Source organism: Megalobrama amblycephala, linkage group LG12 (genome assembly GCF_018812025.1).
Source record: "Megalobrama amblycephala isolate DHTTF-2021 linkage group LG12, ASM1881202v1, whole genome shotgun sequence".
Lineage (NCBI taxonomy): Eukaryota > Metazoa > Chordata > Actinopteri > Cypriniformes > Xenocyprididae > Megalobrama > Megalobrama amblycephala.
The window spans coordinates 3,645,126-3,672,175 of NC_063055.1; the positions used below are offsets into that span (position 1 = coordinate 3,645,126).

Below are 27,050 nucleotides of genomic sequence, written 5' to 3' on the forward strand. Positions count from 1 at the left end.
TGTCTTTGCAGTTGTAAAAAAAATATATATATTATAAAGTACTAGTATCTATTTGAAAGAAATATATCAAAAAACAGATCACAAAAAGAAGCTTGTTGGGTTTCATAGTTATAAAACAATAGATACACTGCTAAAAAAATGAATTCTTTCATATATTCCTTCATTTTTAATTGTGATCATTTTTTGTATATCAAGTCTGGTTCTTACACATACTAGACAACAAAATGATTTTCTAAAATAAATAGACAGCTGGAGCTCACAGATACAGTGATTTATTTCACATTATATATTAAGAACATTCAATTCAGTGTGATTTTGAGAACTTTAGTGGCACTTATAGTGGAGCGCTCAGTCTGGCATTTGAGGCTTTTATACAGAATAAAGTGGCTGAAAGGACGGACTCATTAGAAATGACAAAACAGTGCACTCAGAGAGCGTCCTCATGTGACTTTGGTCGCTCTCATTGTAACACGCACTCACGCCCTGCTGAAAAGACCAGCTTTGAGCACCATGGATTTGCATGCTGCTTCTGTTTGATGAAGTTGAAGCTGTCTTGCTGGTTAATTAAACTAATTAAGAAGTATTTAAAACTCAACTGCAATGCTAGTCTTTTCAGCAGGGTTCACACACATACTCAGAATCGCAGCTCTGTCCTTCTTTCACTGATGTTCTGGATGGTTCTGCAAGCAGTGGATGAACTCAGTCACAGGCCGACCCTCGTAACAGATCTCGTACACTGCATTAAAAAGGGGAAATCTATGGGAAGAAAATGTTCAGATGTGTTGAACTAATTGCATTGTGCTTGGTCTTAATGTAAATGCACAATGAAATAGTGCAGATATGAGTTCCTTCGAGATTTTCCCATGGGGTTTTATCATTTATGCATAAAATAAAGCCTGTGGTAAACATAACTTGACGATACTTTGACACAATGTACACTGCACACACTCACACCCCAAACTGTCTCATCTAGTTACTTATTAAAAACAAACGTTTGCAAAAATGAACATAACTACTTAAAACTTTGCATATTTGCTATGGGTGTGTGTATTTTACATTGTAGAATAAAACATCAAAGTATCATCATTGTTTACCACAGGCTTTATTTTACATATAAATTGAAAAACCCAGGTTCTGATGTCATTCCTGCACCACTCTATCAAGCCTTACCTGTCGAGTACGCCTTTGTTTTTAAGTATCTTGTGGACTTCGGCGGCTGTGGCGGGACCCTGCAGCTTCTGACCATTCAACATTTCCTTTTCAAGCTCTTCGAGAGACTGAAACAGAGAATCGAATGACTATTTGTTTACTATATTGTTATTGCACTATTCTTACTGCTATTTTAATGTACTTTAAATGGCCTGTTTTGCACTATTCTCACTGCACGCAAAGCTACAAATGTTTTTATTTTTTTGTCTTGCTAAATTGAAAATGGAATTTAAATCATTTTGTTTCTTTCTCATTTAAACTATCTTTGCATTTCAATACGCATCACACCTGGTTTGATATCTATGAGAACGTGTACATGCACACCAATATGCTCAAAAATCAGTTTATTGAAATAACCTTATTTACCTGTTTACGTGCAAATCAATAACAATGCAAGTAAACCACATTTACAAGACTGTATTAAAAAATACAGGTTATTCCACAGTGGTGACGTCAAAACGTAAGCATCCATGTATTTTACTCAGAGCATTCTATTTATTATATCAGTTGTGATGTTAAATAAAGCATTAAAAGCTCCAGAGCATTTCAAAATGTCAGCGGGAAATTTGCGCAGACTCATATTTGACTGTCCCACTTGTCCTTTGGTTGCATGAGATAAGAACAAATTTGAGTGAATTCAGCTTAATTGGGACTTTTTTTGCCATTGAGTTGACTGGGAAAAAGTGTCCCAATCGCCCTGAATTCACCCCTATTTCTTTGGTCAAGAAAAAGTCTGAGTTTGTGATATATTTCTCCTCCCCTACCGCGAAACACTCGCTGTGTGGCTGGATGTGCTTAAATCTGCCGTATAAGAACGCTTTTCGGAAGGTTAAGGTGTGAATCGGGGTAATGGGCAAAAATCTAACTCTGTCGATCGGTTTATTCTTAAGCTGTTTATGACCTTATGTCAATAAAGGAAAATGGTTAAAAGCGTAATCAGTTTAAAGGTGCCCTAGAATCAAAATTTGAATTTACCATGGCATAGTTGAATAACAAGAGTTCAGTACATGGAAAAGACATAGGCCTACATTGAGTTTCAAACCCCATTGTTTCCTCCTTCTTATGTAAATCTCATTTGTTTAAAAGACTTCCGGAAAACACGCGGATCTCAACATAACACCGACTGTTACGTAACAGTCGGGATCATTAATATGTATGACCCCAATATTTGCATATGCCAGCCCATGTTCAAGGCATTAGACAAGGAAAGGCAGTATTAACGTCTGGATCTGTGCACAGCTGAATCATCAGACTAGGTAAGCAAGCAAGAACAATAGCGAAAAATGGCAGATGGAGCAATAATAACTGACATGATCCATGATTACATGATATTTTTAGTGATATTTGTAAATTGTCTTTCTAAATGTTTCGTTAGCATGTTGCTAATGTACTGTTAAATGTGGTTAAAGTTACCATCGTTTCTTACTGTATTCACGGAGACAAGAGCCGTCGTTATTTTCATTTTTAAACACTTGCAGTCTGTATAATGCATAAACACAACTTCATTCTTTATAAATCTCTCCAACAGTGTAGCATTAGCCACAGAGCATAGCCTCAAACTCATACAGAATCAAACGTAAACATCATAATAAATACTTTACTCACATAATTTGAAGCATGCATACAGCATGCATGACGAACATCTTGTAAAGATCCATTTGAGGGTTATATTAGCTGTGTGAACTTTGTAAATGCACTGTAATATAGTCAAGAGCTCGTGTGGCAGGGAGCAGGCGAATTAAAGGGGCGGCGCGCTGCCAAAATCAGTGTATAGTTAATGATGCCCCAAAATAGGCAGTTAAAAAAATTAAATAAAAAAAAATCTATGGGGTATTTTGAGCTGAAACTGCACAGACACATTCAGGAGACACCTTAGACTTATATTACATCTTGTGAAAAAGCATTCTTGGACATCTTTAAGAACGTGCATGTAAACTCACTCTGATTACTCACATTTTAGACTATTACTGTTTTTACTGTAGTTTTGATCAAATAAATGCAGCATTAGTGAGCATAAGAGACTTTCAAAACATTAAAAAATATAGCTGCAAGCAGCAATTATCAGGGTTCAAGTGCTTTAAGGCCTTTAAGCACATGCATAAAAGGTATAATGTTTTAATTATCAAGCCTGTGGAAAAGACCATTTACAGCCAATACAGGCAATTTAGCATAGGAAAAATATGGTTTATAAAGCTTTTTAACAGTCATCAAGGTTGAGCCAAAAACCTAGGACTAGTTCACCAAAGTTGTTTTTTTAAATAATCTCCAATATTTAATGAAAAACACGAAGGTGGCCGATTTCTTTCAAATTTCTCACAGGCCTCTAGGGCCATGATTCAAACAGGCCCAACGAGATTCGTTCCAATCGACTTCTGTTAACCTCGTCTGATAGCTGCTCAAAATTCATTCGCATTTTTCGAGATACGCAAATGTCCTCAAAGGCAGTCATGGCACTTTGGACCAAGACGCTGCATGCCAATTTTCAAGTCAATCAGACTTTGGCTTGCGTAGTTTTAGCCATTTTTAACTTTTTTCCATGTTATAGCTCCACCAAGTGGCCAGTCGCCACGTCCTTCTACACACGACCACAGAATGAACTCTTACATGTGTGTGCCGAGTTTGGTTCCGTTTACAAGTTATAGCCATTTTAGTAAAAGTGGCTCTGTCCACTTTGAACGTTTTGGCAGCCCTTAGGGAATGTGAATCAAAATTTCAACCTTTTTTTTGATAATTATTGACAATCAGATAATCTTGCTGCACTAGTTCGGACTAGTTCACAAAAGAAGGTTTTCAAAAAATCCAAAATACCCCCTCAAAAAAAAAAGGATCCCAACGATATAAGACACTTGGACACAATGGTTTAGGGGTTATGAGCGATTTCGTACTTTTCACCACTGTAGCAACGCGTCAGGGCGAGCCTCAGTGACATTGTAGACGGTTTGAGTACTACTAGCCCTTCAAATTTCAAGTCTCTACGACTTACTGTTTGATCTGCTCAATCACTTTTAGGGGGGAATACTGATCCTTGGAAATTTGAACAATTACAATAGAGTTTCAGAGCTACATCCTTGAACCCCTAAAAATCTTACCAAGCCTAAACCTTTGTACAGTAGTGCATATTTAAATCCATTTCCCCCCAGATTGCAGATTGCATTCTAGGCCTAGTTATTGTGACATGTCAAAATTAAATAAATTTAAGACAAGCTGCAGTGGGGAAGATTTACAGTGTAAAAATACTTAAAGGGATAGTTCACCCAAAAATGAAAATTTGATGTTTATCTGCTTACCCCCAGCGCATCTGAGATGTAGGTGACTTTGTTTCTTCAGTAGAACACAAATGATGTGTTTTAACTCCAACCGTTGCCATCTGTCAGTCGTATAATGCTAGTGGATGGGAACTTCTACTATAAGAGTAAAAAAAACTTGCATAGACAAATCCAAATTAAACCCTGCGGCTCGTGACGACACATTGATGTCCCAAGACACGCGCTCTGACAACGGCAGTGATGTCTCGCGCATATACTTGAATGAGAGCGAGACATCACTGCCGCTGTCAGAGCGCGATCAGACCTCACTAAGCGAATCCTGAATGCGGTTGGACATAGTGGTGTTTTAGAGGTAAAAAATGATATAAATACTGTTCGGTTTCTCGCACAAACCAATCGTTTCGTGTCTTAGGACATCAATGTGTCGTCACGAGCCACAGGGTTTCATTTGGATTTGTCTATGCAAGTTTTATTTACTCTTATAGACGAAGTTCCCATTCACTCCCATTATTTGACTGACAGACGGCAACGGTTGGAGTTAAAAATCATCATTTGTGTTCTACTGAAGAAACAAAGTCACCTGCATCTTGGATGCTCTGGGGGTAAGCAGATAAACATAACATTTTTATTTTTGGGTAAACTATCCCTTTAAATTGTGATCTGTATGGTTCCTCACACAAAACAATTGTATGACGTTAAAAGAATTGAAATAAATTGCACAAGTCAAATATACTACTTTTATGGTATTTTTATAGAACTTTTTGAAGCTTGACAGCTCCATGTTTGTTTGTTTTTTTTACTGTATGTATTTCTTTTGTTGTGCTCCACAGAAGAAAGCCATACAGGTTTGAAATGGCAAATTTTTGGGTGAACTATCCCTTTAAGTTCTTGGTGTCTCACCTTGCCAGTCTTGGCGAATGCCTCTGCGACTTTCCGATTTCGTCCTCCGTAACATGTGGTAATGAGATCAGCAACGCCACAGCTCTCCAAGAAAGTTGCAGAAGAAACGGAGCCGACGGTGCAGAACAACCGAGCAAAGCTGATCATCTCCATGAGACCCAGTCTGATCACCGCAGCCTTTGTATTGTCACCGAAGCCCAACCCGTCACAGAAACCTGCTCCTACTGCTACTATATTCTGTAGGAAGACAAAGAGGGTCCAAATGTCCGACACGTTCCTCTGAGCTGAATTACAACAAGCACATTATAACGTGATGTTTGGAACTGCTAAAGATCCGCTGACACTATATTTTTTATGGTGTATGTGTTCTTGCAGTGCATTATGAAGTTTGGTTGCAGAGTCAAATGAATGTCTTCATTTGGTTTGCAATGACAGGAGGATGAGTAAATGATGACAGAGTTTTCATTTTTGGGTGAACTATCCCTTTAAGACTTTCATTTGACTCTGCAACCTAACAAAAAAAGTGTTTTCTCCTATAGCTCAAACTGTAGAGCCATATGGAGGACGAAACCCGCAAAAACAATAAATATATAAATACGTGCATAAATAAATGTGCAAATAAATACATAAATCCACATATTCCTGCATAAATAAATACATAAATAATTAAATGAATGCTGGGGTGAAATAAAATGTTAAAGGAAACGCTTTTTTTTTCCTTTTAATCGTTTATTAATTTTTGAATGCATCTCCGTATTTATTTTTCCTTGGCATTGTAAAAGCGCCATTGGCTGACACTGTTGAAAGTGGTAGTATGGTATCTGCTGATGCAGCGCATAGCAGCTGCAAAGGGGCCTTAGTTTTAGGTTTGATAGTCGCTGCATTTTCGCCTAGGCTGCTAAAGGGACCGTCTGCAAATTCCACACAAAGTCCAAAAATATAAACGTGCAATCATTCATTTAGATGAACAATATTTACAAGGTTATAATAAATGCTAGTGGGCAGACTGATCTACTGTAAATTAGCTTGTACCAATATCTCACCTGCATCTGAGCACACTGTGGTTGAATTTAAATTATGAAGGAAATGTGGCTGCGTGAGATTCTCCAGCTTTGTTGTTGTTGAGCTGTTAAAGCTCCGCCCTCTTCTGGAAAGGGGGCCGGGAGCAGCAGCTCATTTGCATTTAAAGGGACAAACACAAAAATGGCGTGTTTTTGCTCACACCCAAATAGAGGCAAATTTGACAAGCTATAATAAATGATCTGTGGGATATTTTGAGCTGAAACTTCACAGACACATTCTGGGTCACCAGAGACTTAAATTACATCTCGTGAAAAGGGGCATTATTGGTCCCCTTTTAGTTAGCAATAACAACACTTCTAAGTTAGTGGTGCAACTGTCCAAATTCTTGTCAGTGTACATAGACCTGCTGGTTCGATTGTTTTGTGTTTATACATCATGCTTCAAACACCTCTTTAGAGCAAAAGAGAACATTAATAGACTGTAAAACCGACACTTGCCATATCAGGACAGACCAGTATTATTATTGCTGTTGATAAAACAACTTCTTGAGTTAACTGTTAAACTGGATATCGCATTATTTTCAATTGTGTCACATATGCGCCGCCCTTTGACTATTTTGAGGTGTAAAATGTCAAAGCAAACCTTCAGAGCACCACAGATCTCCACCACATCTGCTTCCTGTACGACCGTGACCCGGAAGTGATCCGTCTGCATGAGTTCTTTAAGCAACGCCCCCTCGGTTTGATCCCTGCAGCCTTACAAACATTAAACACACAAACGCATATCCTCACCCGAACACAAAGTGAACAAATGAACACACTGACATCACTTTTTATCACCCTCACCAATGGTGGTCTCGCAGAATTTCTCATCCGCCACCTCGTTGGCGATATTTGCTCCCATCAACACGCTCATCTTGATGCCCAGCTTCTCGTGAATGACCTCTGAGATGAGCTTCAGTCCATCCGGCCCTTCATCCACCCCCTAAATGAACCCACATGCACAGTCATAGTTTGTTATCTGTGTCAAATGTGACAGTCTTGTGATCTTAGAAAGCAACTTTCCTCTTTTTTCATGCTGAGTAAGAAAGAAAATGCCACAGAAATGACTTTCACACACAATGCATGTATTCATGAGTGTACAGGACCTTGATGAGTGACATTCCAAGCGCATCTTGCTTGATTTTGCCCTTCATGGTGTCACAAATACGGCCGATGAATTGATGTGGAATCACAAAGAGCAGAATGTCAGCGCTCTTGGCAGCGTCGAGCAGATCTGGCACCGCCACCTGTGAGCGAGAGAGAAGAGACAACGAGAGAGGAATAGAGAGAAGGGAATCTGTTTGATGCTGAATGATGAAACCTGCGGAAACATACATTCACTCTATATGATTGGTTGCACCTAAGGTGACCGACATATTGCCTTATTCTGCGGGGTTTTGGCAGGGTTTGTGTCCATTTCAAGCCAAAACAACCTTGTTCACATTATTAATCCTTCGGGTTATTGTACCATATCTCTGCCAATGGTTTTCTAGGCCTCTAGCCTAGTGATTATAGTTATAGGCTCAACCATTTGGTCTACAGGTCATAATGACGGAGACAACACATGCAGCTTTGTCAGCTTCTTATTAGTAGCTCGAGTGCAAGTGGATGGTTTCCTTTGCAAAGCAGCAAGTGCCTCCCAAAGGTTTTTGGGAAAGAATCTAGTGGCTCAGCACTCTCCTCCAGACTTCTCTATTGTGTGAACTTCCTCTGTAGCAGAGCAACTATTTGCTGTTGAGACAATTTCCCAAGCAAAAATGTGAACTGAGCAAAAATGTGATCTCTCTGGTTGAATCTTGTTGCTGGAAATATATTGTATCATATATTTTATACACACAAACACACACACACACACAATTAAATACCATATGCAATTAAAACAAGTGTATAAATTTATATATATATATATATATATATATATATATATATATATATATATATATATATATATAATAAATTGCTACACGTGTTTTAATTGCATATGGTATTTAGTATTTTTGTGTATAATTGTGTAGTTTCCCTTGCATACTTGTATAATAAAATTGTTTTTAATACACTTTTATTATATCTTTATTATATTAAAATGATCATTTTTATATAATAAAAAATGTAATATTGATATTTTTATTAATTTTTATATATGCTAATAAAAAGTTTGCATATATGCATCAAAATATAATCAATAAAGATTTTAAACTTTAATTTATTAAAATACAGTTTCTTACAACATTAATTTCTTATTTTATCATATATGTAATTTAAAAAAAAGCAACACTATTTTCTCATAATACAATATTCAAATAATATATAATCATTTATGCATAATACATCCTATATATTTTAATAATTAGGATTTCACACTTTCAAAGTTTCTTATAAACCATTTATTTATTATTTTATTATACAAGTATGCAAGTAAAACAAGTTAATTTTTTTTATTTTATAACATAATATATTGTTTTATTATATTACATTTTTAATTATTTAAAGCTGCAGTCCGCAACTTTTTTTGTGTTAAAAATATACAAAAATTATATAATGAGAATATACAACATGAATCCATTTTCCAAACCGTGTTTTTGTCTTATCCTGAATCACTATGGTACACTTATAATAAGTGTTTATATTCGGACTATTTCAGACCGGACTGGTAGGACTCGCCGCAGAGTATCACAGTAACTGCGTGACTCGCCATAGACATACATGGAGAAAAGTAGCTCCGGCTAGAATGTTCCTCCGCAAGACACGTGCAGTTCTGTTTATTAACCACTAGAGGGCCAAAAATCGCGGACAGCAGCTTTAATTATATATTGTTTATTATATTAATGGATTTTATTAATAATTAGGGCTGTCGATTTAAAACTATTAACACATTTAATGCACTTGCCCCGCCCCAGACCTATAGGTTATTTAACATTTCATACAGTTGATGATGAAAATATGATGCAGGGCAACAACTCACTGCGCGTAAAAGCAGAATGCAGATGGAATGTCCCTAAAATTCAAGATATTGGAAAAAAAAAAAAAAGCTCATTTGAGTATATTGTGTTATTTTAAACAAAATATTGTCTGTTTTTGCTAAATTTTGCTAATGAAAGCAGAAAGCAGAACTGTTAGTCTCCGAGCAATACACAATGGCGTTTAATTTCTGAATCCGTGTTTTGAAGTAAACCAATGATTCAATGATCTCTCTGAATGGGGAAACATCAAATTCTCCAAAGCTGTTTGCCAAGCTTTCGATTAAATTTCATATTTGAAATCACCAATGAAATCTGACAACAACTGTCTCATAAATGTTGTTTCTAAATGCTCAAATCATGACCAAAAAAAAAAAAAAATTTCAGGCAGGAACAAGCGAAAAAAAGTGCTAAGTCCTAAGTGTGCATCTCTATAGGAAGCGTGCAAGCTTTTAACTGCAGCTGCAGTGACGTGTGACTTTACCAATCAGTGATTGGCTCTTATTTAGAAGGCGGGACTTATTCCGCCATATTGCGTGTTGCACTTTCTCCCATCTTGTGTTATTCTATAGTCTTTGCATTTACTTCACTCCTGAATGAATCAGCCATTTGAATGAATCAAATGAATGAATGACTCAATGACATCATTAAGACATTTACCGCCACCTACTGGCAGTTTTAGTTTCTTATTTAGAGTATGGTATAATTTTGATTAAATTAAAAAATAATTTCATATGTCCATATTAATTAAAAAAATAAAATAAAATTCAGTCATTTACTCAACCTCATGGTCCAAAAGTAAATTCTATGTTGATTCAAATAAAATATTTCTTTCTGAAGCTGCTTTTTATAATGTCTATTTAATGCTTTACACAATAATGACTTTAAATTACTTTTGGGGGTAATTTCTCAGCCAAATTTGATGTGCATTAATTAATCGCTACATCATGTAATTAATTAGATTAAAAATTTTAAGCCCTATTAATAATATTTATCTTTCATAAATGATATGATTCAAATACAAAGTTTCTTACAACATTTTCTGGAAGCTTGTGTCCAGGCAAATACTTGACGTTTTCGTGGTCTGTGTTTATGACTTCTGTGAGTTTACGCCCGTTCACCGTCTCTTCAAACACCCACATGTTAACCGTGGAGTCAAACTTCGGATTATTCCTTGCATTTTTGCCAACTATCTTAGCAATAGCAGAACCCCTACGGACATGACAGAAAGAGAGAGAGTTCATCATGTGAAAGGTTGCATGCAACATTACAATACCAGGTGTAAACTAACAAAGGACTTTACTCCCATCACAACCCCCCAGATTTTTACCAAAAGGGAGAATTTGCATTTCAAGAAATGAAAAGCCTGTTGAGTCTGATCAGATCAGAGTCGTGCACTGGGGGTTAACTAGTCTTTACAAAATACCCAACCATATCAATTTTGCAGTATTGTTTGATAAATTTAATATGGCTCTTAACTGAATACATAAACATACATTTGGACTGTTGTTATATAAACATCTACTTCTGGAGTCTTGTTTAGTGTGACCATATATAGCGTTTTAAAGGAACAGTAGCCCATTTCAAAGATTCATTAAGACCTCAATCATTAACAGCACTCACGTTTACCTTAATAAATATCTCTATGTGAATGTGTAAATGATTAAAATCATAAAAGCTCAAACAATTCAATAACACAAAAGTAGTCAAATTTTTTTGCATGCATTGTATGATATAGTAGCTGTCAGTACATTTCAAACATCAGAAATGGACATAATACTGAAGCCAGACAGCTGTAGGACGGATAGTTTAAATGTATGGAACATAAATACTGAACCTAACCAGTGTGACTGACTGGAGCATGTGCTCTACTTGTTTTGCATTGCAGCAGTGTCACAAATGGCTCGTGTAAACAGTGAGAAATAGTATTCAAGTTAGTCCAAAAGCACATTCACAGCTGTTGAGCAGAACTCATATTGTGTAGGATATCTCTATCCTTCATATGAATGTCTTCTGTTATGCCCTTGCAAATGTCATAACCTTAAACTTGTTTGCAAGTGACTCATTGAAGCTTGTGCGCCTTTGTTTAATGTTTAAACTAATAGTCATATGATTCTGAACTCGTACAGTCATTTCTAAAGGAAAATCCAAATATTTTTTACCAGTTCCCAGAGCCGACGATGCAAACTCTTTTAGGACTTGACATTGCGCTGAGAATCTTCCCCGGCTCCTTCGCTCAATTACAGTCACTCTGATCTGTCAATCAAACCGCAGCGCAGCGATCGCACACTCTAGTGTTGTCCGCTAGGCCACGCCCCCTCTGTGCTATTGGCCACTCAGAGGGCGAAAACAGATCCGTCGACTCCGCCCACTATCAGCTTGTGGGCGTGTTTACAAAATCTCAAAACAAGTGATTCATTATAAGTAGCCTATGCAAGTAAATAGAGAAGTGACAACAAACACAAATTCTGCACTGACACAAACTTTAGTCTCAGTTGGACAAACTAAAGCATGCTGTACCTTTTGATTTGTCTACTAGCTTAAGGACTAGATGTAAAAATTATAATCTATTTTTAATATGAGCAATCAATAGGTTATACAGTGAGATGAGAAGTAAAAAGTAGACTTGCAAAGCCTGTCAAGAATGGGATACATAGTATAATGGTCTAAAAAATATGCTTTATGCAAAATATAATTGATTTTTTCTTTTATCTTTTGATTGTGGTGAAATGTCACATGTTTATGTGAGATCTAATCACATGGAGGTAAAAGAGATCGACTGATTTATCAGAAAGGATCTGAGCGGCTTAAGATGGAACAATGACCTTTGAACAATAGAATCCCTTTTTAGGGAATAAACGGAATACCAGAACAGTTCTCAGGGGTGAAAGGTCAAAGTTCCATGGGAGAAATGATGCCGGCTCAGGAGAGGAATTCCTCAATTCACAGTGAGCTTATGGATTTATTTAGAGAGTTAAAACTTTTGTGTTATTTTAGTTTTATTAATACAGTATTTATTCATATTTCTATTTTTGTATTTACAGTTTAATTTTAAAGCATTAAATATTTCTATTCAGCTTTATTTCTATTTTAGTCATTTTAGGACTTCAGGTTAAACTGAAATACAGTTAGTTGTCAAGGCAACATTTCTAATTTTCAAATATTTGTATTTTCTTTTATTTCAATAGCAACATTGCGTTGCACAACATTACATGCGCACACACACACACACATACAGAGAGAGAGAAAAATTCCAGGAAGATAACACACAAGGCATAATTTTATGCATGTTTATTCATAAAAAAAATCATTTTATTACAGCCACATGATAAACATCAAAATAATACAGATTATTAATACAGAAAAATGAATCAGCTGAAAAAGTTTGATTTACATATTAATACTGTTGATCTTTGACACTCCTCCTTTTGAAGGAAATACTGAAAATTGATTGTGTGGTTTTCCTGAAAAGAAACTGTATAGCCTATGAGATTAATATAGTGTCTCAAATGTAAATCTGACATGAAAAAATAGCCGTAAACTACCATATTCCACAACAAATCACTGCATACTATCTGTTCGCATTTGACACATCTATCTAATGCATCAGAGACTTAAAAATACTTGATTTCCTTTTTAAAAATACCTGACACCCTGTTGCTCCAACCTTTCCTCATCCATTCTAGAAATAATCACATGTAATATATACATGCAGAAAGACACACTTACAAACAGACAAACACATTCATGCACTTGCAGTCACACACACACACACACACACAGAGCATCGGCACACGACGTTAACAGACATGCACACACGCTCCAGCTCCCGAAACAAACGTGACACTGCGGACAGAAGCTCACATGCACCCGCTGGGAATATCTAGGGTTAGTCTCTCTGATCTGACACGGGCCGATGATATCATGCTCGTATCATAACGACTACAAGCCTTCAGACTGGTGTTCCCTCTGACCACGCCTTGTGCAATGACTAGTCTGTCACAACGCATTTACAGCCATATCATAGCTATTAAGATGCACAGAATTAATCAAATATGACACAGTAACCCCTCAAGCTTAGCAGACGCATTTCTGTTGCAAAAGGCCAGGCGCACAAAGATCGAACCATTTAATTTATATTTAACATTCCTGCCTTATGGAGATGAAATCAGCTCGTTCAGAAAACCACAAAACATTTTTGGAAAAATACTAGAAAATTTTCATTCATAGGCATAAGAGAGAGTGAAAGAGAGAGAGTACAAGCACAAGATGCCAGAACAATCTGTAGAAAACAACCGTGCTGGTGTCGCGATGCCATCTGCTAAAATGTAGAACGTAATCGGAATATGACTGGCAGGCAAACAGCTGGAATATTGCGGGAAGGTTAGTGGAATTTACTGACGTGACACTTGACGTCATCCAGGCCGAGTACAGTGCCGTGATCCGTGTTGTTGTTGTTGTGATGTTTCTTGTCGGAGCAGCGGCACAACCTGTATTTCATTACCTTGACAGATAAAAAGAAAGAGATGTGGTGATGTTGTCCTTAACCCTTACGCATATAATATAGTCTAAGTATATTTTCTTCTGCGCAACAATAATTGAATCTCTGTGGAAGCTTGTTTCCGCCACTGGATAAATAATAAAAAAGTTAATTGCGACTATTTAATCTCACAATACTTTTTTCCCCTGCAATTGTGAGTTTATTTCACAATTCTGACTATATAACACACAATTCTGACTTTATTTCTCACAATTTTGAGTTTATTTCTCGCAATTCTGACTTTACATCTTGCTATTGTAAGTTTATATCTCACACTTCTGACTTTTTTCTCACAATTGTTTATAATGCGCAATTCTGACTTTTTCTCGCAATTTTGAGTTTATTTCTTGCAATTTTGAGTTTATATCTCGTAATTCTGACTTTATAACTCGCATTTCTGACTATTTCTTGCAATTGTGATTTTATATCTCGCAATTCTAACTATTTTCTCGCAATTGTGAGTTTATATCTCGCAATTCTGACTTTATAACTCACAATTCTGACTATTTCTCGCAATTTGGAGTTTATATCTCGTAATTCTGACTTTATAACTCACAATTTTGACTTATAACTTGCAATTGTGACTTTATATCTCGCAATTCTGACTATTTCTCACAATTCTGACTATTTCTCGCAATTCTGACTTTATTTCTCGAGATTTTGAGTTTATATCTCGTAATTCTGACTTTTTTCTCACAATTGTAAATTTAAATTATGCAATTCTGAATTTATTTCTTGCAATTGTAAGTTTTTATCTCACAATTCTGACTTTTTTCTCACAATTGTTTATAATGCGCAATTCTGACTATTTCTCGCAATTGTGACTTTATATCTTGTAATTCTGACTTTTTAACTTGCAATTCTGACATTTTTTCTTACAATTGTGAGTTTATATTATGCAATTCTAACTTTATTTCTCGCAATTGTAAGTTTTTATCTCACAATTCTGACTTTTTTCTCACAATTGTTTATAATGCGCAATTCTGACTATTTCTCGCAATTATGACTTTATATCTCGTAATTCTAACTTTTTAACTCGCAATTCTGACTTTTTTTTTCGCAATTGTGAGTAACTTGCAATTCTGACATTTTTTCTTACAATTATGAGTTTATATTATGCAATTCTAACTTTATTTCTCGCAATTGTAAGTTTATATCTCACACTTCTGACTTTTTTCTCACAATTGTTTATAATGCACAATTCTGACTATTTCTTGCAATTTGGAGTTTATATCTTGTAATTCTGACTTTATAACTCACAATTTTGACTTTATAACTTGCAATTGTGACTTTTTATCTCGCAATTCTGACTATTTCTCGCAATTTGGAGTTTATATCTCGTAATTCTGACTTTTTTCTCACAATTGTAAATTTATATTATGCAATTCTGACTTTATTTCTTGCAATTGTAAGCTTATATCTCACAATTCCGACTTTTTTCTCACAATTGTTTATAATGCGCAATTCTGACTATTTCTCGCAATTGTGACTTTATATTATGCAATTCTAACTTTATTTCTCACAATTGTGAGAAAAAAAGTCAGTATTGTGAGCTAAAAAGTTGCAATGATCTTTTTTTATTTTTTATTCAGTGGTGGAAACAAGCTTCCATAAATCTCTGATGACTCAAAAAGTGCAATTCACATTTAATCCTCAAGGTGGAAATGTCTGAGATACAATGATGACGTGATGTTTCACTCACAATTACCGTAGGCATCAAACATTATACAACATACAAGTATCATCAGCAACTTGAAATGGCAATCAAATATAAGGGGCAGTTTACACAACACCGTTTTCAACTAAAAACCGAAAACTTTTTATGCGTTTTGGCCGTTCATTTACACGACAACGGCGTTTTGGGGGCCTGAAAATGCAAACTTTTAAAAATTGGTTTCAAAGTGCAAGTTTTTGAAAACAATATTGTTATCATCTCCGTGTAAAATACAAAAATTGCGAATTTGTGGAAATGGTGACGTCATGTGCACTTGCATTACGTGTGCAGTCTATAGGCGCGTAGTGTTTCTTTACAAAGTGACATCGCCAGCTACTGGCCTGGCAGCAGAATACAGTGTTTATAGTCATTTTCGTAGATCCGTGTGAAACGATAGTTTTGAGAATATGGTTGAGATGGCGAATATGTGCCAGATGTTGAATGTACAGAGTAAATGAGCTCAGACGATGACGGTGATGATGGTAAAAAGCATCTGCTCAAATCAAAGTTCCAAAAGGTAACGAAATATGCTGTATTTTATTCTTTTGAAATACTTGAAATTCTAAATTCTAAAAGACATTCTAAATGTTTTTATGGTCACTTTTAATAACAAAAAGTATTAATTCCTTTAAAAACAACTCTTAATGACCCCAAGATTGCCATGTTGTGTCTAGAGATTTTAATAAATAACGACTTGAACATGAGCAGATTTCTTTTGGCTGTAATAAACTGTTAAAATGTCATTAGACAAATAAAACCAAAACCCAGCAGAAATCTTTATGTCAGGACAGAACATTAATACAGATACTTCATAAACCTTACCTCATAAAGGTAGTCAAAAAGCTCCAGAATCGTAAGAATACTGGCTCCAATGAAAAGCCCCATCTGTCCTCCGATATCACCTACCGACACACAAACACACAGAGACTGAGCTGAAGTCTTTTTTGCCAGTTTTAAGGTGAAAAATGTAAATCTCATCACTTAGAAAAGTAACAGCAGCACATCTCTCAAGAAGCCGCGAGATTAGCACAAATGACCGACTTACCCAACAGACCCGCCACCTCATAGGCTTTCCTCTGCTCGATGGTTTCGTAGTTCAGAGCCTCAAAGAACACGTCCAGCACCAGGACATTCTCACTGACAACACACACAACACAGTTTAGCATGTTTTTGGCATTCCAGTATGGCAGATTATCAATAAAAATGCTAAAGTGACACATTATCAAACACTATCTTTCTCACTGGCATCTACGTTGTTATTAATCAATTAAGAAATGTTCAAACCCCCGACGCTGTGATGGAGAACAGACACTACTGCACCAAGGTAACAAAGCGATCAGTGTTTACCGAACACTCACGTTATGTACTTCTCAGATTTGCTGTACTTCTTTGCGAGGTATTTGACTGACGCTTTGCTGGGGATCTTGACGAAGGACAGCTCTTTACTGTAGCGCGTGATGTTGCACGGAGTCTCGCATGAGCAGTAGTCGCTGTCCGCTTCCACAAGGAAATCTGTGCAACCCCAACAAGATAAAACATTAAAATGATTTTAAAAGTGCCCCATTATGCTATTTTAATGGTTGCTAACGGTCTTCTACAATAGGTTTACATGCATTTAATGGGCAAAAAACATTTTATTTTATCATAATATACATTGCAGCATTGGCTCTTTTATCACAGTGTCTGAAACGGTTCGATCAAGGATTCAGTCTTTCTAAACACCTCCTTTCTGTGAGCCATCTCTGCTCTGATTGGTCAGATGGCACAGTCTGCAGTTTTTTTTTTCGTCTGGGAGACAATAACTCCATTTATCTTGATTTTTGAAACTTTGCAGACCTTTTACATTCACAAACAGCTATATTACATGCTACATGAAAATAAGCATGACAGTGATATTGCGTCATGATAAAAGTTACTCACCAAGTGCTGGATGTGCACATTCCTTATATAGCACAGGGGTGCAGTAAGGCGCATCACCTGCGGGGGCAGTAAATATCCAAGCATCATTATTGGAATGGTTCGTCCAAAAATAAATTCTATCATCATTTTCTCCATCATGTTGTCCAAACCTGTATGTCTTCTTTCTTTATTTTGTGGAGCACAGAAGGAAATGTTATGACTTAACTGACGTTTCCAGTGCAAGATGTGAGGATTCAGAAGACTTTCCATCTTTTATTTATTGTGCCATATGGGTTTGGAAGGACATGAGGATGATTAAAAGATGATAGTTTTTATTTCTGTTTGAACTCCAGTGTTCAAACTGTATCAGAGCCCTTGGGATTCCCAACTTTTCTCAAAAAGTTGACAACTATTAAAAATCCAATAATTGAAATGAAGCTGAAATAAAGTAAAATATAAATATTTGATAAAAATAAGAAATAAGATTGTTGAAGAACTAAAATGACTAAAACTTAATCTGATATAAAAATAAAGCTAAATAGAAATATAAAACAACTAATTTGAAAAAAAAAAAACACATTGCAAAATTACTAAAATTTAAACTGAAATAAAGAAAATATTAAAATAAGAGCTAACACAAAATATTAATAAATACTTTAATACTAAATAATACTAAAATAGCACTGGTTGATAAATGCACATGAAAATACAATATTAAGTAAAACGATAAGATCAAAACTTCAAAATCCTGCTCAATTTCTTTTTAATATTAAAAACCTCAAGCATTCACACTTACTAAATTCTCTTAGCATGTTCTTGTGCATAATAATGAATATTCAGTGGCAGTTATTAATTGCCCTGGGTTAAATTCCCACACTAATACATGTTAATTTAGCCTTTTGTAATCAACTAAATTGCATTTCAGTGCCAGTGGCGGTCTAACAGGAGCAGGTTTAATTTGGTTTCACTGGCTTGATTAACTTGACCTCAAAGCAGTCGTGAACTCACTTTATCAGAGGCAGATCCTTAAAGGGATAGTTCATCCAAAAATGAAAATTCTGTCATCATTTACTCACACTCAAATTGTTTTAAACATGAATGAAGTTCTTTCTTCTGTTGAAAATAAAAGAAGATATTTTAAAGAATGTTGGTAACCAGATATTTGACGGTAGGAAAAAAAACAGTATGGAAGTCAATGGCCACTGTCAACTGTCTGGTTACTAACATTCTTTAAAATATCTTCTTTTGTGTAAAATGGTATAAAATATCTGTAATAAAAATGGAAGTTGCTGCATAAATGAGTTGCACCTCAGGGCGCGCAGATGAAATGCTTGCGTTCTCTTGTTCATGTTCTCTTGCGTTTGAATCATAGTCTTCTTATCGGATAAAAAATTATCCACCTCTTTTGAGCGCAAACTTTTTAGATATATGCAAATTTTTTGAATTAATGCGAATCTTGACATATCCATCCATTTTTTTAGGGCTGTTAATCGTGAATAATCGCATCCAAAATAAAAGTTTGTATTTACATAATATATGTGTGTGTACTGTGTATAATTATTATGTATATTTAAACATGTATATTTATGCATGTGTGTATTTATATATACATAATTATACACAGTACACACACATATATTATGTAAACACAAACCTTTATTTTGGATGCGATTAATCGCGATTAATCGTTAGACAGCACTATTTTTTTTATGCAATATCCCAAGATTTGCATTAAAACAGGTGAATTTAAATGGGTCATTGACGAATAAGGTTTTTAAAAGTGTAAAAAAAACATAATGGAGATCTAATTAATTTTTTAAGTTCTTGTCATTTTTGGACAACATTTTTCACCAAAAAAAGTAATTTGGTTTAACCAAAATTTTTGTTTTACCGAATGACACTTTTGGTTATACCAAATGACGATATTTTCAAACAGTTCTAACAGGCTGATATCTAGCTAGCTAGCAAAAGGACAATCAAATATTTTATATTTAGTACAAGTTTTTAAAATATTACAACATTTTCCATGTTTTATAGCGGTTGTACCGAATGACCTGATGTTTCAGGACAAGCTTATGATCAAGTGAAAACATTAATTTTTCAAATAGTTAAGAGAGAGTTAGTTACTTTGCTTCATGATCATGTGGTCCTTTGCAGGTGTCTGAATGATGTCACATCCTGTCACATGATACTGACCGCATGACTTAATCCAAAATGGTCCCTTTATATCGGTTACTCCGAATGACATCAATGAAATTCATTTTTCCGGACATTCTTTCTCATAACAAAGCAACGACTTCTACACATAATTGTAATACCATGTTGCACTATGTTGATGTTATAAAATCATGCCAGAATAAAAAATATGTAAGTTTATTACATTTTAAGATATTTTAATCACAAATGAAATGGCTGTATTTGCCTTTGGACGGTTAAACCGAATGACCTTTTGACACTTCAGAATCTCTAAAATACCTTTATATGTAGCAAAATATAATTAAAACCTTTTGGATTCAATAAAAATATCTAGTTTTACAACCTTACATACTTTGGATGTCTTTGTTTTTTATGATTATTAAGGCCTTTGGACAAATGACTCGTCAAGTCATTGAACCAAACATAGCTAACAACACTGACAGACAGTGGATAAAGCCATTTTGACGTTTCATTTCACAACACAGACAATAAATGATCCTGTTCATTATTTCATCGACCTGATGGACTGTCATTATAGTAACTGCGGCATTAAAGTAAAATACTTTTGATTTTGTACTGCCAATGCCAAGTGAATGTCAAGTGCTGCTGTAATTGTTGCAGTGACTCACCAGGCATATGCACCATGCGGCAGTTGCAGTTTTCCACCAGGTAGCGCGTCTCGCAGTCTGTTCGACAGGCGCTGATGCTGTACGCTTTGAAGTAATCCGAGCTTGGCGGGGTCGACTTGCAGCTCCCCCATGGAGCAGGAAGATACACCAGCTGAAAAATAGATAGCATGAGTCAAAAAAACTAAAGATCCATTTTAAAGCGCATATTAACACCACACCTACTCGCTGCTCTTGGCAGGAAACGAACGTCTGAAATCCTGGTGCAACTCCGAAACCCAGCTGATCTATAAATGGAGGCTCGTCCTGACTGTGAATCTGTACTTTGATTCCCGCCTCAAACGACGACTCATCTGCGTGAGAAAACGAGCGAGAGTGAGAGCAAGAATGAGAGTGGCGTTTACCTGGTATTTTAATCATGCGGTCTCACTTGTCTCTCCCCACACTGGTAAATATTCATCCTGCTGAATGTCCAACATAACCTCCAGGCCGTTTCCCATCCCTCCCTTCACGCTGACCTGCGGTGGGTCGGTATGACCGGAGTTAAAGGTGTAACACTTCCCGTAACGCGTGAACACCTGAAAACACACACAAAAGAAAACTATACTGCATACCTTCCATTATGATCTAAATTTGCTGTTTATTTCTATTGAGCACTGACTTTTGCACTATGTATTAACATATATACAGGCCAAAATACTGGCTGCTTCAGTATTTGTAGATTATTATTTTTTCACATGTTTCTATGGTATACTGGAAAACAATGATAAGCATTTCATAACTTTTAAAGGCTTTGCAAAGAGGCAGTATTTACATAACCTCTGCAATTTGCTCTGGCATGCTGGATATCAGCTTCAGGGCCAAATCCTGACTGATGGCGATTCATTCTTGCCTTATTAGTGCTCAGAGTTGACTTCTGCTTGTCCACTCGCCTTCATTCTCGTGTTACGCAGCACGTTTGAGCTTCCACAAGAACCAATGAGGTTCATTCTCGTGTTACGCGTCACGTTTGAGCTTCCTCAAGAACCAATGAGGTTCATTCTCGTGTTACGCATCACGTTTGAGCTTCCCCAAGAACCAATGAAGTTCATTCTCTTGTTACGCAGCACGTTTGAGCTTCAGCAAGAACCAATGAGGTTCATTCTCATGTTACGCGTCACGTTTGAGCTTCCTCAAGAACCAATGAGGTTCATTTTCGTGTTACGCGTCACGTTTGAGCTTCCTCAAGAACCAATGAGGTTCATTCTCGTGTTACGCGTCACGTTTGAGCTTCCCCAAGAACCAATGAGGTTCATTCTCGTGTTACGCATCACGTTTGAGCTTCCCCAAGAACCAATGAGGTTCATTCTCGTGTTACGCATCACGTTTGAGCTTCCCCAAGAACCAATGAGGTTCATTCTCGTGTTACGCATCACGTTTGAGCTTCCCCAAGAACCAATGAGGTTCATTCTCGTGTTACGCAGCACGTTTGAGCTTCAGCAAGAACCAATGAGGTTCATTCTCGTGTTACGCAGCACGTTTGAGCTTCAGCAAGAACCAATGAGGTTCATTCTCGTGTTACGCGTCACGTTTGAGCTTCCTCAAGAACCAATGAGGTTCATTCTCGTGTTACGCATCACGTTTGAGCTTCCCCAAGAACCAATGAGGTTCATTCTCGTGTTACGCAGCACGTTTGAGCTTCCACAAGAACCAATGAGGTTCATTCTCGCGTTACGCGTCACGTTTGAGCTTCCACAAGAACCAATGAGGTTCATTCTCGTGTTACGCAGCACGTTTGAGCTTCCACAAGAACCAATGAGGTTCATTCTCGTGTTACGCGTCACGTTTGAGCTTCCCCAAGAACCAATGAGGTTCATTCTCGTGTTACGCATCACGTTTGAGCTTCCCCAAGAACCAATGAGGTTCATTCTCGTGTTACGCAGCACGTTTGAGCTTCTGCGCGAGGTTTGTTCTCGCGTGTCAATCAGGTTCAGTTGAGCTTCTGTTCATGTTCGCTGATCAATGTTTATATGTGAATAAAAGCCTAAATTAAATCTGTTCATCATATAAAGCGATCGAGTCTCTTCAGAAAATTTGGACTAAACCGCTTGATTCATATGGATTAGATTTATATACTTTTTAAGCATCAAAGGCCCTGTTTCCACCTGGTATTAAGATGCGTTTTGGTTGAATGGATTACAAGTGGACGACGCTAAATACAGGTGTAAACGGGGTGTAAAATGTTTTGAGCTTGTCCACTTTTAACCAGAGGTAGTCGAAAATGCATTGCTTTCAACCGGATTGCTTTCGCAGTGTAAACGCTCATGTGGTTGAAAACGTTTGAACAGCCACAAAAGACTCTCAATTGAAAAATGTACCAAGCACAATGTTCTCTCACCATTCCTGATTTCTAACACACACTCATCGCGTTCAGCGTGGTCTTGCAGCTATCAGAGCAGAAACCAAAGCTGATGTTCTCTGTAGGTTTTCTATCGTCTTCAGAATGTTGTTCATATGTAAATTGCACGAGTATATTTTGTCCATTAAATCGAAAGATCTTAAAAAACCTATACATTTACCCACCCATAGACCTTCTCCTCGAAGAAATCAGGACACAATTGGTTGGAAGTGGACAAAAGAGATGGATTAAAACACCAGTAAACAGGTATGTGTCTCCCTTGTCTACTTGTGATCCGATCAACCAGAACACATCTTAATACCAGGTGTAAACAGAGCCATAGAGTTAGTTGTGTAGCTGTCACTGGAGAGACAGAAATCTCTCAGATTTCATTTAAAATATCTTCATTTGTGTTCCCGAAGAAGAACAAAACAGGTTTGGAACAACATGAGGGTGAGTAAATGATTACAGAAGTTTAATTTTGGGGTGAACTATCCCTTAAGATCCGGGGAGTTGCTTGGCCACGGCTCAAGAAAAGCTCTAGATAATGTTTGATTTGTTCTAAACTGCTTTTGCATTCTGGACACAGATGTTTTTTGTGTCCAATCCATTGAAATTCATTATTTAATATATTTGCATAATATTTAATATTTACAGCTTCTTAACATGACACAGTTGGTTGCATTTTATTATTTTAATTCAGTTTTGTTTTCCCTGCTGTCAGAAGGGACGTGCAGCCGCACCAAAATGATCTGAGTGAAATAAAGTGATATTACAAGAGCTGTAACAATTCTTCCTTAGTAAAAAGCTCTATTCTTGAAAAATGAGATGAGACATAAACAATGAAAGGAATAAAAAAAATGAAAAGTTCATTGTAGACCTGCTGAGAGTTATTAAAGGGAGCCGGTTCCTATGGAAACAGAGACCCGGGTCTGAAAAACAGAAAGGCTCTGTCCTCTCGCTGTGCTCTCTTTGATACATTAATTAAACATTTAAAGTGTTTCAAGACATTTCCCTTTGAACACAGCTCCAGCTGTCTGATTGTGTTGAAAACATAGGGAGAGATCCTAAGAGATTTTGACCTGTCTGACCTGATCAAACCACCCTGCTGTCCACATTAGCATCAATTAGTGTTCCTGTGTGTCTTACACAAACATTCTGCATCAATACTGCAAATCCTGACACAAAAACATCCCTGTGTGACGTTCACCGAGCCTCAATCCCCCTGTAGAACCACTTGTATTGACATTATCAATATCAGAGTATGATAGCTCATGGCATTTACAGCAAACAATCTTATGAGAATAACCAGCTGCCTCAACAAAAAGAAATCAAAAGAGATAACAACAAAAGACGTACATTACCGTTCAAAACTTTCAGATTACTTTTATTCAGAAAGGGTGCATTAAATAAATCAAAAATGACAGTAATGACTTTCATAATGTTACAAAAAAATCTATTTCTAAAAAATGCTGTTCGTTTGAACTTTCTATTTATCAAACAATCCTGAAAGAAATGTATAATGGTTTCCACACAAATATGAAGCAGCACAATGGTTTTCAACATTAATAATAATCAGAAATGTTTCTTGAGCAGCAAATCATCATATTAGAATGATTTCTGAAGGATCATGTGACACTGAAATATGAGAAGGTGGTTACCTCATCATATTTTTCTGAAAACCTGCTCTGTTTTGCTGGTTTTAATGGAGTTGCGATAGTCTTTTATTCCCTATTGTGACTTATATCAGAGTGAAACTGCTTCTCGAACAAGAAAAAAATGTAGGGCGGGACATGATTTTGTCCATGGGGAATTGATTGGATGGTTGTGGTTTGCTATTGGTTGATCTCATGTGGGTGACAGTTGCCTCTGTTTTCTTCTTTCAGTCAAACACAATCAGAGTTATATTAAAACCTAGGAGTAGTTCGCCAATGTTGGTTTTTGAAATAATCTCCGATATTTAATGAACAATTCAATGGTCAGTGGTGGTCCTAGAGGCAAAGTTGTTCAGAATGAGGAGTTCTACCATCTGATACAAATGTTGTGGCCGTGTGTGAAAAATCGCTCCATACATAATCCTTTACGCACGTGAAAAACACGAAGGCGCCCCCCGGTGGCCTATTTCTTTTGAATTTCTCAGAGGCCTCTAGGGCCGTGAGTCAAACAGGCCCACTGAGTTTCGTTCCGACTGGCCTCCGTTAACCTTGTCTGATAGCTGCTCAAACTTCATTGGCCGATGGCGGACATGTTTTTAGAGATACGTCAATGTCCTCACAGACGAAGACACTGCATGCCAATTTTCAAGTCAATCGGACTAACGGTGAAGTAGTTATAGCCATTTTCATGTTTTTTGCTGTTATAGTGCCACCAAGTGGCCAGTCGCCACGTCCTTTTTCATGCAACCACAGAATGAGCTCTTACATACTGTATGTGTGCTGAGTTTGGTGAAAATCTCATTCTGTTCACGAGTTATAGCCATTTTAGTAAAAGTGGCTCCACCCACTTCAAACATTTTGCTGGCCCTTAGAGACCGTGAATCGTAATTTCAACTTTTTTGACAATCAGACTCCAGAGAATCTTGCTGAACTGGTTTGGCTCTGATCGGGGCAAAAACCTAGGAATAGTTCGCAAAGGTTGGTTTCTCAAAAAATCCAAAATACCTGAAAATTTCGCCAAGAATGACGGCCGAATCTGCATTTTGCATTTTGTCTGTCTTGAGCCAAGGATTCCAATGATATAAGACACTTGAGCCTACGCCTAACGGTTCAGGAAATATGAGCGATTTCGTACTTTTCACCTCTGTAGCGCCCCCTTCAGGCCGATCAGTGCGAGCCTTGATGACGTTGCAGACGGTGTGAGTACTACCAAAGTTCCTTTAAGACAAGTCATTTCACTCGGCGGCCATCTTTGAAACACCTCTCGGGCATCCTGGGCATCATGCAGCTCCTATCTCTTTGAATGGGGAAACATCAAATTTTTGCCAAGCTTTCGATTAAATTTCATATTTGTAATCACCAATGAAATCTGACAACTGTCATATAATTTTTTTTCTAAACGCTCGAATCATGACAAAAAAAACTGTATTTTTCAGGCTGGATCAAGCTAATGCGCCTCTTTGGAGGCGTGCGTCTGACTGTTTCTATAGAAACCAGTGCTTCTAACGGCCGCTGCAATGACGCGATGACTTTACCAGTCGGCGATTGGCTCTTATTTTGAAGGCGGGACTTATTCCGCCATATTGCGCGTTTCACTTTCTCCCATTCAAAACAAGTGACAAAAGAGTGACACGTCTTGTGTTATTCTATAGTCTTTGGTACTACCAGCCCTCATTTACGGCTTGGTCCGCTGATCCTTGGTAATTTTAACACGCGACACGCTTGAACCCCTAAAAATATCCTGGCTCTTCCAAGCTTTATAATGGGAATGAATAGTAACTGAGATTTTGAAGCCCAAAAAAGCACATCCATCCATCATAAAAGTAATCCATAGCTCCAGGGGTTTAATAAAGGCCTGTAGTCCTGAAGCGAAGCGATGCATTTCTGTGAGAAAAATATCCATATTTAAACTGTATATTGCGATCATACTCACGGACGTTGTTCTTCATCGTCATGAAAGTGTATTATCTGCATGCGTTTTAAAGCTATATCAGTTTAAACTTGTAATCAATCATTTTCTAAATGCACACATCTGAAGCACATGCACAGAAAGCTGGCTGTCAGACTTCTCTTTTACGTCTTATTGTGTTTAAACTGTCAAATACACACAAAGTTCACAAACACAGCCGGTTATGTCTGTGAAGTACACAATCTTACCATTATATTTTTGTCCGATTTTCCAATACTTTTTTGCTTCACCTCGTAGCTGATTGGTTTGGTTCATGGCTTATAACTCTTTAACAAAGACTATTTTAAAATCCCTATGAGAAAACATAGAAAAAACATTGTCTTTGCCTTGTTATTTTGTCATTATCAACAAATTAATGTATGTCTGAAAAGCATTTTAATGGGCTAACTGAGTTAAAGATCCCTAGATTAGTCAGTTAGCGTTTTCTTATTGGTCTTCCTTCTTTATGCAAACGACCCCCTCCCCCTCACCGCCATCATCCGGTCTCTCCTTCGGCAACACTCAGGAGTCCAATTAACTGTCGTGATTAGCTGTAAACATCATTTACGTGGGGTGGGAGCACAGGCGGCATGCAAAGGCACTTTAATCACTGTCTCATTATCATGTGTGATTATTCATTGCACAATAATACATTCATCTGCAAATCAAGATCAGAAAAATTGGCATTTGTTATTAAAG

At 36.9% G+C, this 27,050-nt stretch overlaps 2 protein-coding genes across 2 annotated transcripts in view; both read right to left on the reverse strand.

Annotated features, from left to right (window-relative positions):
* Positions 1–256: 256 nt before the first annotated feature.
* gpd1a (glycerol-3-phosphate dehydrogenase 1a) lies at positions 257–11,701 on the reverse strand. The gene is made up of 8 exons (XM_048209714.1): positions 11,559–11,701; positions 10,431–10,608; positions 7,546–7,686; positions 7,244–7,382; positions 7,041–7,153; positions 5,376–5,612; positions 1,171–1,277; positions 257–756 (listed from the first exon to the last, which is right to left on the reverse strand). The coding sequence occupies exons 1-8, from the start codon at positions 11,600–11,602 to the stop codon at positions 660–662; spliced, it is 1,056 nt and encodes a 351-aa protein (XP_048065671.1). The 5' UTR covers positions 11,603–11,701; the 3' UTR covers positions 257–659.
* A 971-nt stretch (positions 11,702–12,672) lies between these two features.
* Positions 12,673–27,050, reverse strand: part of asic1a (acid-sensing (proton-gated) ion channel 1a) — a 28,225-nt gene continuing 13,847 nt past the window's right edge. Inside the window, exons 4-11 of the mRNA XM_048210631.1 lie at positions 20,802–20,949; positions 20,597–20,724; positions 20,375–20,525; positions 17,571–17,627; positions 17,009–17,162; positions 16,696–16,787; positions 16,473–16,552; positions 12,673–13,900 (exon numbers count right to left, since the gene is read on the reverse strand). Coding sequence (XP_048066588.1) covers positions 13,781–13,900; positions 16,473–16,552; positions 16,696–16,787; positions 17,009–17,162; positions 17,571–17,627; positions 20,375–20,525; positions 20,597–20,724; positions 20,802–20,949 — 930 coding nt within the window. The 3' untranslated portion in view covers positions 12,673–13,780. The remainder of the gene's footprint in view (positions 13,901–16,472; positions 16,553–16,695; positions 16,788–17,008; positions 17,163–17,570; positions 17,628–20,374; positions 20,526–20,596; positions 20,725–20,801; positions 20,950–27,050) is intronic.

Bases quoted from the DNA above. Each gene is read 5' to 3' on its own strand.
- gpd1a (XM_048209714.1), bottom strand. From the start codon at position 11,602: ATGTCAAGTCCTAAAAGAGTTTGCATCGTCGGCTCTGGGAACTG. The intron at 10,609-11,558 runs GTAAAAAATATT...TCATGTCCGTAG, and splicing joins ATCGTCGGCTCTGGGAACTG to GGGTTCTGCTATTGCTAAGA. The intron at 7,687-10,430 runs GTAAGAAACTTT...TCTCGCTCACAG, and splicing joins ACAAGCTTCCAGAAAATGTT to GTGGCGGTGCCAGATCTGCT.